Genomic DNA, 14,081 nt, shown 5'->3' with positions numbered 1-14,081 from the left:
CTTTTCCTCGCATAGACCCAAAGTGAGGGATTTCCACTATGACAGGGCTGGAAGAAAAAATCCACATTATTTTGCGATCAAATGAAATATATTTGTAGTATCATACTTTCAAAAACAGTGTCATTAACAGTATTCATTTGAAAATCAGAGGTGCCACTAAGGTTGGGAATAACTTCAAAGCTGCAGAATCATTTGCTAATTAAATAATATGTTAGAAGCCTGAGAACATGCCATCATTCATTCATTCACCAACAATTCGTAAGGGCCTACTGCCAGTTAGGCATTTTGATTTAATAAGGGAAAATATTCAGCACATATAAACAGGATTTTTGAATCAAGGAATTGAAAGTTATGAAAACAGACCATAAGAAAGTCGGTCCATTTTTAAAACACGATAGCTATATTATATTATACAAAAAAGCTAATGATTTAAAAGGACACAGTCATTTCTTTGAAAAAGAAATTCTGTAGATTTCCTGCTTTGAAAGATCACAGGTGTTTGTCCCTTAGCAAGCAAATGATCAATCGACATAGTCGTTCACTCCCTCCAACAGTGACTTCCTTTCTCTCATTTTTAATTTGTGAAATGGTAGTGGGCAACTTAATTTCCTAACTCTAGTATAACCTGCACAGGAAGATTTAAACTTCTGAAAAAGCACTTGTTGGCTTGAAATTGTAATATAGCTATACATTAATTTTTGACAGTGTCCTTTTGCCAAAGAATGTGGAAAGGATGGCTGCAAATTGAAGACAGCCAGTCGAGCACAGGAATAATTTTGTTAACTTTTAAAATAGGATAAATGCTTAAAAAGATGGATGGAAGTAAGCAGACCACAATCACACACAGTTTATGTAGTTGGATTGTGCAGCTTTATTTTATGACATTTAAGTAGACAGTATCATTATTCTCCTACAGAGGTTGTATGTAACCTCACCTTTCAACCTATGTGTTTAAGTACAGGTGATAATAGGAGACATGGGTTTAAATAGGTAAGAGCCTATAAAGGGAGAGGCATTGTAATGATCCAATAACATAAGAATATAGGAGCATTCCATTTATTACAAAAGCATTCACTTAAAGTGGGATGATAAATACAATTTTTCTTTTGGCAAAATAATTACAATTAATTCAAATTAAGGATTTAAAAATTTATATATATTTTTTATTTATATAATTTTAAATGAATTTATATATGAGGATTTAAAAATTTTTATTTTTTGATAGAAACAAAAATCACGTATTCCTGAGAGTGTTAATAATTTCAAGAGTTAAGATATTTAACATAGTTTTAACCATGTCTGATTTGACATTAAATTTTTTTTTTTTTGAGAACTAGATACAATCTTTGCAGGTTAATGTATCAGATACTGTCTCTGTAAATATTTAAAGAATGTGGCTTTGTGTAGGACATTCAACAATACTGGAGAGAAAGTATGAACCAGGGCCTTTGACCAAGGAGAAAGCCAAGCATAACTTTTCATAACAGGTCTCTTCATGCAGACTGCCAAGGCAAATCCACCAATCAGACAGACAAGCAAACAAACAACAAATACCAACACATTTCAGCTTAAACAAAACAAAACAAGACAATTTAATAACTTCAGTAGAATATTCTATCTGCTGCCTCGTTGGCTTTCTTTCCGCATCTTCTATCCCCAACATTTAATCAAATTCAGGTTACTTCTTGAGGACTTTGGTTTCTCAAAGCCCATGAAGATTACTTAGTATGCCTAAGTATGGACTTTTAAAAAACTGTAACTCCAGACACGTACACATATGTATATATATATATATATATGTACACACATATATATTCACACACGTATATATCCTTTAGAGCAAATGTCGATTCAAAGCCTCCAAATACCTTCTCTTAACGCTGCGTTGAAATGAGATCGTCAGTCTCTCTTAAAGACTATCATAACCAGTGGAAACATTTCAAAATAAAGAAAGGTTTACAGAAGCACAAAGTCATGAAGCGGAGGGCTCGCAGTGAATTCCACATGCTCGGGAGGCACAGGGGAGGGAGCAGTGCTACAGCTAAGTCAAGCCACTGTGGTTCCTGTTGCTTTCAGTGACACACGTCAACTGAAAGCATTAAAAACTGAAAAGATCAAAATAAAATTAAGACAAGAAGACGACCATGGGTGTGACAGAAAAAAATTGAAAATGGAAAAAAGAATTGTAGACATTCTGTATCTTGTCTATAAAGATCCTACCCAATAAATTTTGTTCCTTGAGGCCCAAGCTGCAGGATTCGGCTAACCAAGCTCTCGCCCTCATTTACAGGGGGAGGATTGGTAGGAAGATGCAGTTTACTGAATAACATCCATGCAGCAGGAAGAGAAACGAGAAGGGGAGATCGTGAACACACTGTCCGTCACGACAGAGCCTGCCTCACTTGCACCCAAGTGCCACCTCAGAAAATGAATTTTTTTTCTTTTTTTGCAAAAGCCCATATCACCATGGATTATGTTCCCTAAAAAGTATCTTTAAAAAAGACATGTACCCATAGTAGCCATTTATTCAATGTGGTGAGAAAGTTCCGCCATCTATATTTTTCCCTAAGAATGGTGCCTTGACTTCCACGGGGGGCCGCTGGGGTTCCGTGCACTCACTGAGCAGAGAACATGCTTCGTGGTTAGTAAAAGCTTTGACCAGCAAACTGAGTTAAGGAAGTATCAGCCTACTAGCTTTTCAGAGAATGACACAGCTTTGGGGACCTGTGACACTCCACGAAAGGTGTACTCCATCGCAATGGTCCAACTAAGTAGTTTTAAGAGTTAACTACTTGAGTTTTTAAAAAGGGCAAAGAAAATCAAATGTATCACACAAGGGCCAAGACAAAAATTGATCAAATGACTTACCCTAAAAATTGTGCCCCTGCAGGACCCATTTCTACCAGCCTACTGGCTAATCCCTCTCCTTCCACCATGGGGGGTGGGTTGGCCAGTTTATGTCTCTTTACCAAGCGGCAGGTGATGCGGGTGGGCGCCGTACACTTGCGCGGAGGGATGATGATTCTCATCCCGTGGTGACGGCTCCCTCTCATGGAGCCGCCTCTTGCATCCACCATAAAGCTAACCAGGAACCTGCGGGGAGAAGACCGGAGGTGAAGTCAAGGAGGGAAACACGCCATCTTCACAGGAGATTTTGAGATTAAACGTTAGGGTTTAAAACGACAGACAATGTAGCTATCATTTCCTCTCTTTCAAAATACACTGGAAGTAAATACGGTGGAGTCACATCAAACATGCATTCGACGTGTGAACTGGGCAGAAAGCGGGACGCGAGAACTTAGTTTTGGTGGGACGCTGGCCTCCTCACAGAAGCCAGCCACTTTGTCGGAAGCTCAGACTGAGGAACAGTGAACGTTTCAAAGCTGGGATTAAAAACTGGCTCTTACAGGAGTGTCATGCATGTAAAAACCCGAACTGAGACCGCTCTACGTGGCCTCTGTGAATGACCTCAGCTGTATTCAAGCATCATTTTAACTATCGGTGGGTTTAGCCAGATGCTGACTACGGAATTTCTCTCCCTGACAAGTCAGATGAAACTCCACGGTATGTCTTAACATGTACAACTCATAAAATAAATATATACTTAATCATACCGCACACTCTAATTTTTACTACCACAAAGCAGAATATAAGAATAAAAGCACATGGCTAGTTTTGCTCAGGCAATTTTGATGGAAAGGGATTTAGTCTTTTCCGAATAAACTTGGCATTAATACTGTTTAAAATAGTCTCCACTTGAGTATTGGTACAGCCATTCAGAACTGAACAGCCTTTTAGAAAATGTCTCTAAATTGTACTCTATAATTCTGTCATTGGTCTTTCTATTAAAGTTAATGGAGAAAAATTATTTGTCTGCATGTAGACATGAAAGTGTAAGGAAATTAAGAGTATCTTATCTGGGTTATAGCATATCCTAATTCCTGATTCTTATCACATGCTCCGAGAGCATCCTCCTCGAATCTGGTCTTACAAAACACTCTGGTGAATGTACACCAATGAGTCCAACATATGGAAGAGGGTAAGTCAGACAGGAGAACATCTGCCCTCTGCATTCCAACGTTCACATGTGAAAATACGCTTATTACTGCAGCAGCTCCACATGTTGATAAGTGGAAAATTATCTGAATAGCTATAGTATTGGGGGGAAGGATAATCCCCTCCATCAAAATCTTCTACTAAATATATCTCATCTAAACACAGTTCTAACATCCTGCAAGCAGATTTTAGGGCTTTGCATGGAGGTCCTAGCTGGGGACCTTTCCTTAAGAGTGATGCTTCTGGACCTTGGCAGAGGAACCTCTCCAACAAAGCAAACTGGCCTGACATTCCCGTGGAGAAAGGCAATAGCATGGGGCTCATTTTTTAGCCAATCAGATGTTCAGAACCAACTCTGGTCATCAGTTAGGTGGAATCATTTTCACACTCTTCTGCTTATTTTCGATTAAGCCATTTTCCTCTGGATTACTTTTTTTTTTTTTTAAACATTAGACCTACTTTGAGAGGCTGGAACCAGTGTCATATTCAAAGTAAGAGGGGAAGAGACCGACCTCCTCCGAAATAAAACAAACACACAACTCCCAAGTCAAAGACAGAGATCCTTGTTCACTTGTGCAAGTGTCCACATGAATTGCCTCCAGTGCTAAATGATACCAAGGCTCACTTGAAACTGCTCTGGTGAGCCCACACTGTCTTAGACATACACATACTTAGCAGCTACCTTTACTCAGTAATGAAGACAACAGGGCAACTTTATAAAGAAGCCCAAGACAAAACCTGATCCTTCCCAGCAGTCGGTACTGAAAATCAACTCCTGATTGGGAGTAAAAGCAACAGAATGGATTAGACATGATTCAAGACAAACTCTGGGGGCCACGTGGCCGGCTCAGTTGGTGGAATATCTGACTCTTGATCTCAGGGTCATGAGTTTGAGCCCCACGCTGGGTGTAGAGATCACGTAAATAAAACTTCAAAAAAATAAACTCTGGGTTTGAAAATTTGGTTGTATTAGTACAAATAAACACTGGAGTGTTGACACTACAGCTGATGCCAACCATATAGATGGTAATTCAGATCAGGCCTGTCTTGTTCGCTGCTTGGCCTACAGAGCCGAGCACAGTTCCCAAATACAATAAGCATATAATAAATGCTTACTGAGTGATCCACCGAACAAAAACTCTTGTGTTAAGGGTGCTTAGGAACTGCCTAGGTCAGACAAGGTTACTAATACTAAAAATATATCTATATGAAAAAGATCTATATAAAATACACTTGTAGCTGAGCAGTCTGAAGGTGATATAAGAAGGTTATCCATGTCGATATAAAATTATCCAAAGTACAGGGGCGCCTGAGTGGCTCAGTGGGTTAAGCCTCTGCCTTTGGCTCAGGTCGTGATCTCAGGGTCCTGGGATCGAGTCTGCTCGGCAGGGAGCCTGATTCCCTCTCTCTCTCTCTCTCTCTGCCTGCCTCTCTGCCTACTTGTGATCTCTCTCTGTCAAATAAATAAATAAGATCTTTAAAAAAAAATCCAAAGTACAAAGAATATCAGAACCAAGTGGAAAAAACAGGTCTTAGACGATTTTAACAATAAATTAGAAGAAGCTCTTTCTCTGGGTTCCCCATAGCACCCACTGCCTCGCTGGTATTCATTAGCAATCATTTATTGTTCTAAGGTTTTCAACTTTAAGAGCCAGTTGACTGAGGAGAGGTGAGAAAAAATGTTAAGCAGGGTAGGGTCCTATTATTCAGTAACAATCATGAAATACAGTGATTTGTTTTCCAAACTCATTCCTGACATATTCTGTGCAAAATAAAATCTCATGCAAAATAACTTCTTAGAAACAAATCAGAAGGTGATGTTTAATCATATTGGTTGCATCTTATTAATACTCACACTAAAGCAGGAATTCTACAAATGATCCTAAAACTAACACATGAATGATTCTACTTTTAAGAACAGCGGGATGACGAAAGCGGATACACTACAGACATCGACACATCTAACTGCGGGAAAACGTCACATAAATTAAAAATACAAAAAAGGATGGTTCACATAAAAGACACAGTTATCACCTTGAATCATACTGAGGAAGTGGAGAAGAATAGCTGCAAAATAATTTAGAAAGCAAATGGGAAAAATTAATGTAAGATAATTAGAAGCAGGCAACAGAAAATGTCAATGACAAGCAAAGGAAAAATAAAAACCATCAGAGAGTGAAACCAAGGCATCTGGCATTTGTGGGTCAACCTGGAGAAATATTTGTTTTACGTGGCTACAGAAGCTACTCCCCGGACCTGGCATTAGGGAATCCTTTCCGAGTGTATGCCACGTCTGTATTTTCCTTTTCAAATACGCCCACACTAACTGCCATTATTTTTGCTCTCCCGGACATGGCCAATGTCTTCAATAAATTCAAGAGGAAGGAGAGAGAATGTGCGTATTCAAATATTTCATTGTTTCCAGTGTATGGGAAAGTTTACTTCTGATTTTATTATTCTGTGCTCCTTTAACTCCTCATTGAAGTTCAAACTATCATTTGAAGCAAAGCACAGAAGCTGACTGAATTGGACCCTAGTACTTTTCTTTCCCGTGTGGAGAATACAAGATGCTGGTTCTAGGTCTTTGACACATGGCAACAATTCACTAAGCTTGATACAAGGAACTCTTGAACATGCTGCTCACAGAGTGTGTCCCCGGTATTTTTTATTTTCCTTCTCAACTGATTTTTTTTTTTTTTTTGCTTTTGCCATGTTAGATCCATAAACATCTAACATCAGTGGTATAAATATTTTAAGCAATTAAAAATTAATGTGACCATAATTAAGATTTTTCTGGTTGAGTTAAAGAAATGCAATGTTAATGAGTCAAAGACCACCATGTAGTTTATAGTTTATAAAGCCCTTTCATGTCAATTATTTCCATTTGAATGATACTGCAAGTCCTTGTGCCACCAGCCACAATTCTGTAAGAATGCTTTAAATAACCCACAGCATCATCCTGAGTCTGACTTTTCATCTACAGAATGGGGGTAATGAGTAAAACCTACCTCACAGTGTCATTTCAAGGTTCAAACAAAAATTAAGTAAGATAATACATGTAAAACATTTAACACAATGCCAGGCACATACAAAGGTAAACATTAGCTGTTACATTTATTTTAATTAAAAGCAGCAGAAAATACTTCATGGAATACATACAGCATTTCAGAAATGTTAATTATTGTTAATTTATTTAATTGCAAGCTAATTCACCCTTGTTCTGGGTCACAACTAATTTATGGCCTAAATGCCAGTTTCAGAAGTGAAAACACCTGGATGTTTTTCATCATCTCAATTATTTGCATTCTATTTGTGGGGATTCAATTACCCCATGTTTTAATTACCAAAAGGTAAAGAATCCCACATCAAAATATACAGTGATGATCAGTTCAGCAGTTGGAGCAAGTCACCTCCCACCACCTACCCCAGATTCTGCCAACCGGTGGGACAGCACGGAGGAGCCTGTCCCATGTGGTTTTTACCACTGCGCCCCTGGGGTACACACATTGGTAACTTCGCTTTTTAAAAGTGAACTCCTTTCTTTCCATTTTAAAATTAATTTCTCTTCTTCTAGTTATAATTTAATACAACTCAAGCATAATCTTATTTCAGGAATACAGAAGGTACCAAACTTGATCTGGAGAGTTCAGGCTCAAAGCAAAGCATGAAAGCAGTCAGCGAGGTAAATAATCAGACAGACCTACATACTGAATTTTTCATTAGAAAGGAAAATCAGGTACTCGGAAATAAAACCCCATTTGAATAAGGTAAAATTAAGGGAAATGACTAGATTTAATTTTTTTTAATTGAAAAGAAAAAGTAAAGACCTGGGAATAGCTCCAGAAAGGCAAGAAATTTTTATGTACCAATACTCTAATTCTCTTCCTCTCAAACACGGTGCTTTCTTCAACAAAAACAGATACACCAGTTTGCTCAGAGGAAAAAAAATGACTAATGACTTACAAATATACATCACATATACTCACTAATGAAGTCTTCAGAAGACCAGGATTTCATACATATAAAGCTTGTTGATATGAATGTATAACTCCAAATAACAAATGTAATGTTCATTTAACAGGATAAAGAAAAGTGAGTTTTAGATTACTTACCCAGAATGAACAGGACTTGAGACAAGATTGACATTGTCCAAGGTATCTGCAGCCCAGCTATAATGTCTTAGAGAATCTGAATCAAATTCTCTTGTGAATGTTAGATGCTGCAAAATAAAATGATATATGGCATCAACAACCCACACAAGACACTGTTTCTCTGTACCTACAAATACACGTGTATGTCTCTGTAAGTCCAGAGAGTCAAAATAAACAATCTGTACTCTAGGTCTATAGGTCTACATTGAAGTTTCAAGAGCAGGAACCAAAGTTTATTGATATGTTGTATTATTTCAATCTTTTAAGAAAGCATCCTGCGTAACTGGCATGACAAAAGGAGTATCACAGATTTCAAACCTGAAGTAGACATAAAGCACGCCTGCTGATTACTAAAGTACGATCATCGGCTGGAAGAAAGGCATTTGAGATGTAACCTGAGAAGTGACTTTACCATGAAACACGGTATATAACTGATGCAAAACTATGATGATTTTGACTTCCATTTTGACATTATTTTCCTGAGAATGAACAGTTTGAGTCTGTCAGTTCAAGGAAAGTAACTGATGGATTGTTAATGATAAAATCTGAACTTTCAAGCTAAAATTAGAATATCAGAAACTTTATGTCCACTTCTAATGAGCTCAGTGGTGATATTAACAAATGTGATATATTACTTTTGGATAAGAAATGTGTGCCAACAATATAAAGATTTGCATAAATTAGTAAAGCAGTATTTTCCGAATCACCAATGAATGACGTTCTATTGGCAAAAGGTACATCAATGTGGAAATGCTAACCATGATTTTAATGACTTGAATACACCTCCCAATTAATCTTACAATTATAAAATTCCTTCCTATATTAAAAAAAAAAAATCAATCTTGATGACTTTTGTTTTTCCAAGGGGGGCAAAGCCTGGAGTAGAAGCCCACTGTGGCTGTCACACCAGATAGTTACAGAAATGGGCTCAGAGTGCAGCGAGCGCAGCTGAGGGAGGGGAAGACCTTGAAGAGCTGCGTGGACTTTCTGTTGCCATTTTAAACTTGGACGCCTTTGTCGATGATCCGTACACACAGAATTGGGGCTTTGTACCGACGAGCTACTATTGGGGAATAGAAAAACCAAGGGGGTTTCTGTGGAGATTTGGGCGGCCTTGAGCATGTTCCAGATTTCTGTGAAGAACATTTGCTCAATTCTGGGGCTGTGCAGAACAGGAAGCTAAAAACCTAACCAGAAAATCTCTAAGAGGCACACTGTTGCTTCTGGGCAGTTTCATGAGGAAAAGATTGAGTTTGGGACTCGTCAGGGGAGGGGATCACACAAGATTCTCACATAAGGATCCTCACAAAGACCAGGGACAAAGCCGGGGGAGTCTGAGTTTACCAGGGCTGCAAATGGTTTTGCCTCATTGCAGCGGAACCTTGACTGGGATTGAAATAATCAGCCACCACTCTGTTTGCCCAGCAGAGGCAGGGAGCGCCCTCTGTGGAGAATTACATCATCATCGGGTGTGTCCTGCCTACAACTTTTTATATACCGTGTGCTGCTTGCAGTGAGAAATTGCCAAGCATGGGCAGAGCACATGAACAAAAACAAAATAAAACAGATACTATAAACAGACTCCCAGGTCATCCTACATTTTGAAGTAAGCGAGTAAGAACTTCACAACGGCTATGATTAGTTTGTTAAAGAAAACAGGGAAAAACATAGGAAAGAAATTAAAAGGGGCTGATTTTTTTTTTTTTAAGGTTTTATTTATTTGACACACAGAGAGAGAGAGACAGTGAGAGAGGGAACACAAGCAGGGGGAGTGAGAGAGGGAGAAGCAGGCTTCCTGCGGAGTAGGGAGACCCATGCAGGGCTCAATCCCATGACTCTGGGATCATGACCTGAGCCGAAGGCAGCTGCTTAACCACTGAGCCACCCAGTCACCCTGAAAGGTGGCTGATTATTAATAGAGTCCTGGAATACATGTAAGAAAGAATCAAATGGGCATTTACGAGTGAATACACTCGTAAATACAATTCAGTTCTTGATGAGACACAACAGAAACAGGGTTAGAAAATTGGAAGTGTAAATGGAAAAATGTATAAAAGAAAGGATTTAATAAAAGAATGGAAACTACAGAAAATCATATGAGTGACCTATGGAACATGGTGAGTGGTTTTCCCACGTGTAACTGGACTCTGGGAAGAGGAGAGTAAGGCAGAAGCTACATGAGTAGGGAAGAGCCTTCCTTTACTGGTCCCTAGCCAGACAGGGACAGAGCCTCCAGGCAGAAACTGGGAAGTCTTCACTGGGACTTCCCAGTGACTTAGGATTCACTAAGAATTGGGATTTCCCAGTAAAATGTCCCTGGCTTCTCACTTGAGTAGAAATCATGGATGGCAAGCTCTCCACCATGTAGAGAGCTCCCACTGAGCGTGAGTGGTGATCAAACAGCCAAAAGTCATTGCACGGTTGAGAAGTATATAATATGAGGAATAAAATAAACAAATAAGCAAATGGAACAAGAGCAAACTGGAAGAAATAGAGGGACTTCAGGGAAAGGAAAGCTTAAAATTTTTCATTGATGTTCAGAGAGAGATGAGATCTTCTTATACTTATAAAGCAATAAAATACTAAAAACAAACAAAAAACCCAGAAGAAAAAATAACTCATAGAAAGTAACAAATATGACAGCACTGAAGTTGAAAAAATATCTAGAAGTTAGGGGAATATCTTCAAATGTAGAAAATAGGAGAACATAGAAAAAAGCAGAGGATCATTTAGAAATTTCAAATCTATTTCCTTTCTCCCCTCTCCTCCAAAAAAAAAGTCCCAGAAAGAGAAAACAGTGAAATAGAGGAGAAGAAATCAAGGAAATAACTCGAGGAACTTCCCTAGAGCAAAAGCCCTGAGTTCCCAGAGTAAAAGGACCCACTTGACTGACTAGAACTATGAATGTAAACGCAGTACAGCACATCATCATGAACTTTCAGGACTTGGAGACAAAGAAAGAGCCTATAGATTTAAAGAGGAAAAATGATCACAGATGACAGACTTCCATCAGACTTTTAACAGCAAAAACTGAAGTTTAGGGCAATGGAGCATTTCCTTCAATGTTCTGAGAGGAAATGATTTTCAACCCAGAATTCTAAAACTAGCCTCCCCCCCCAAAAGTATGAAAACAGAACTAGGATATTTTCAGAAATATAAACTCCCTCCCCCAAATATATTTCTCATGAATCCTGTAAGGAAACTATTGGAAGATGTACTCCATCAAAATGAAGGATTAAACCAAGAAGGTAGAAGACACAGTCCAATGTGAGAACACAGGGAATTTTCATGGTGACAGCAAAGGAAGACCCAGGAAGACATCCATGCAGTGGGCCTATACAGAGCCTGATAAGTAAGAAAGCTCAAAGAGAGATGAATTCAGCAGATGAAATTTATAGAACAGCTGATGAGTGTGAACATATTAGAGGAGATCGGCACAACTGGGGAGGGGTTTGGGGGCTGGACTAGGGATACATACAGAGAACACCAAGTAAATGAAAAACATGTAGGGAAAGCAAAATATTGTGCCCAAGAGAAAATACAATCATAACACACCTCACATCTGCGGATAACATTTACATAGGTAAAATACTAGAAGCACTAAATCCTGGCATAGCCGAAATAAAACACAACTGTTTTGGGAAAATGGGGGGACGGAAAGTGTGCGTGGTGGGAGGGAAGAGGTATTCAAAAAGGAAAAACTTCATCTTCCATTTTGGGAAGTTGATACATAATTCCTGAAATGGGCAAAAGCCAACAGGAGGCCACATATACATATTATTTGGAGACACAGAAGCACATAACAAGACTGTTCGAAAGGTACTTTGAGGCGTTGTCTCTGGAGAGGAGAAATTGGAGGCTGAAGGTGTATGTGGAGATTCTTTCTCTTTCCTAATGAGTACATCTTATAAAATGACATGGCTTATTTGTTTGTATAACTTTGATAACAAAACATAAATTTGGGGGTGCCTGGATGGCTCAGTCGTTAAGCATCAGCCTTTGGCTCAGGTCAGGTCCCAGGGTCCTGGGATCGAGCCCCGCCATTGGGCTCCCTGCTCAGCAGGAAGCCTGCCTCTCCCTCCCCACTCCCCCAGCTTGTGTTCCCTCTCTCGCTGTGTCTCTCTCTGTCAAATAAATAAATAAAACCTTAAAAAAAAAACCACCATAAATTTAAAAACTTACTGTGAATTACAAAGTTGTTTTTTTTTTTTTTTTAAAGCCCTGAAATCAAATTGGAGAAGAGTAAGAGACCACAACAGCAAGGTCCTAACCTCAAAAGAATAACACATCATCACTTCAGAAAGTTCCCCAATTCTACATGGGTTGACTAAAGATTATGTGTTGGTGTTAGTCTGGCCTTATTTACCAATTTTACTGACTTTTGGAGACCCCAACCAACTAACCTTCAGAATAGGGCAAATAAAAAGTGGGTAGTGATGCTCACTGTATTTAATTTTTTAGCAAACTATAATTCCTATCTTTGGGGTCCCGAGGTCATTTTTCACAAAGGACCCATTTTTTTTCAAAGTTCTAATAAATAAGTAATACCACTCCTCTTTGGTAATTACAGTAAATTATTTACCTTTGGTACTCTTAGCAACATGCACTGGCAACATTAATTATTGAAACAATGAATTATACCATGCAAGAAGGTATCACCACCATCATGTACTATTTATGGAGGTGAAAGCATGCCAGCACTTGGATCCCAAGTCCCTGTCAGCCCTTCCTGACTCCTGTACTGTCCAAGCTCTCTGCCACTCATCAAAATGTGGTCATAATACAAATGAACAAATGTATAATGAACAGATATACTTGATGAGAATGATGACCTGTATATCCCAATATTTGTCCCAGTTTTTTCCCCCAAGAGAGGTTTGCTTAGGCTTATGACCAGACTTACCAATTTTAATAAGCTAAACACAAAAACTTGCTCTTCCTCTGTGGCATCCATGGAAACACAAAATAAGGCAATTGGACGGAACCTATATTTTTTATAGAAAGAGACTGAATTTGTAGCTTCACTTCTGAGCTCTCTGTCTCCAAATACTTATTTCTATAGATTAGCACCTACTTAAAACTGAAATTTCTTTTCTTTTCTTTCTTTCTTTATTTTTTAAAAAAAATTTTTATTTATTTATTTGACAGAGATCACAAGTAGGCAGAGAGGCAGGTAGGCATAGAGAGGGAGGGGGAAGCAGGCTCCCTGCTGGGCAGAGAGCCCGATGCAGGGCTCGATCCCAGGACCCTGAGATCATGACCTGAGCCGAAGGCTTGAGGCTTAACCCACTGAGCTAAGCTTAACCCACTGAGCTAAGCAGGTGTCCCTATTTTATTTATTTTAATAAACAATATGAATTCCAGAAGGTTCTGGCATGTTATTGTGAATGGCACTATGGTACCAACGAAAAGCTTTTCTTCTATCTGGTTACGGAACAAATAGACATTTAAAATGATAAACAGGATATCACATTACATGATGGTTAAAAAAATGAACTAGATTGGCTCTTAAGCTTCTCACCACAAGTAGGGTGTCCCCAGGGTTTAATGGAAAAAGTTGGCAGACCTAGATTTAAAAATTGCCTTTGCTCCTTTTTTTTTTTTTAAAGATTATTTATTATTTATTTGACACACAGAGAGAGATCACAAGTAGGCAGAGAGGCAGGCAGAGAGAGAGGAGGAAGCAGGCTTCCTGCCAAGCAGAGAGCCCGATGCGGGGCTCGATCCCAGGATCCCGAGATCATGACCTGGGCCGAAGGCAGAGGCTTAACCCGCTGAGCCACCCAGGCGCCCCGCCTTTGCTACTTCTTAATGGAGAACACTTCATTCCCCCTCCTGAGTTTTCCACTTTGGCAAGGTAACTCAGTTGTATAA

The 14,081-nt window shown here is 39.0% G+C and overlaps 1 protein-coding gene across 1 annotated transcript in view; it reads right to left on the bottom strand.

Moving 5' to 3' along the window:
• ANK3 (ankyrin 3) overlaps window positions 1-14,081 on the bottom strand; it is a gene marked incomplete at its 5' end in the record, with an annotated part of 330,132 nt that overhangs the window by 71,674 nt on the left and 244,377 nt on the right. Inside the window, 3 exons of the mRNA XM_080822938.1 lie at window positions 12-47; window positions 2,869-3,093; window positions 8,169-8,275. Coding sequence (XP_080679064.1) covers window positions 12-47; window positions 2,869-3,093; window positions 8,169-8,275 — 368 coding nt within the window. The remainder of the gene's footprint in view (window positions 1-11; window positions 48-2,868; window positions 3,094-8,168; window positions 8,276-14,081) is intronic.

This window comes from Martes martes, assembly GCF_963455335.1.
Source record: "Martes martes genome assembly, chromosome: 14".
Lineage (NCBI taxonomy): Eukaryota > Metazoa > Chordata > Mammalia > Carnivora > Mustelidae > Martes > Martes martes.
The sequence above is the reverse complement of the archived record's forward strand: the minus strand, read 5'-3'. Positions and strand labels throughout refer to the sequence as shown.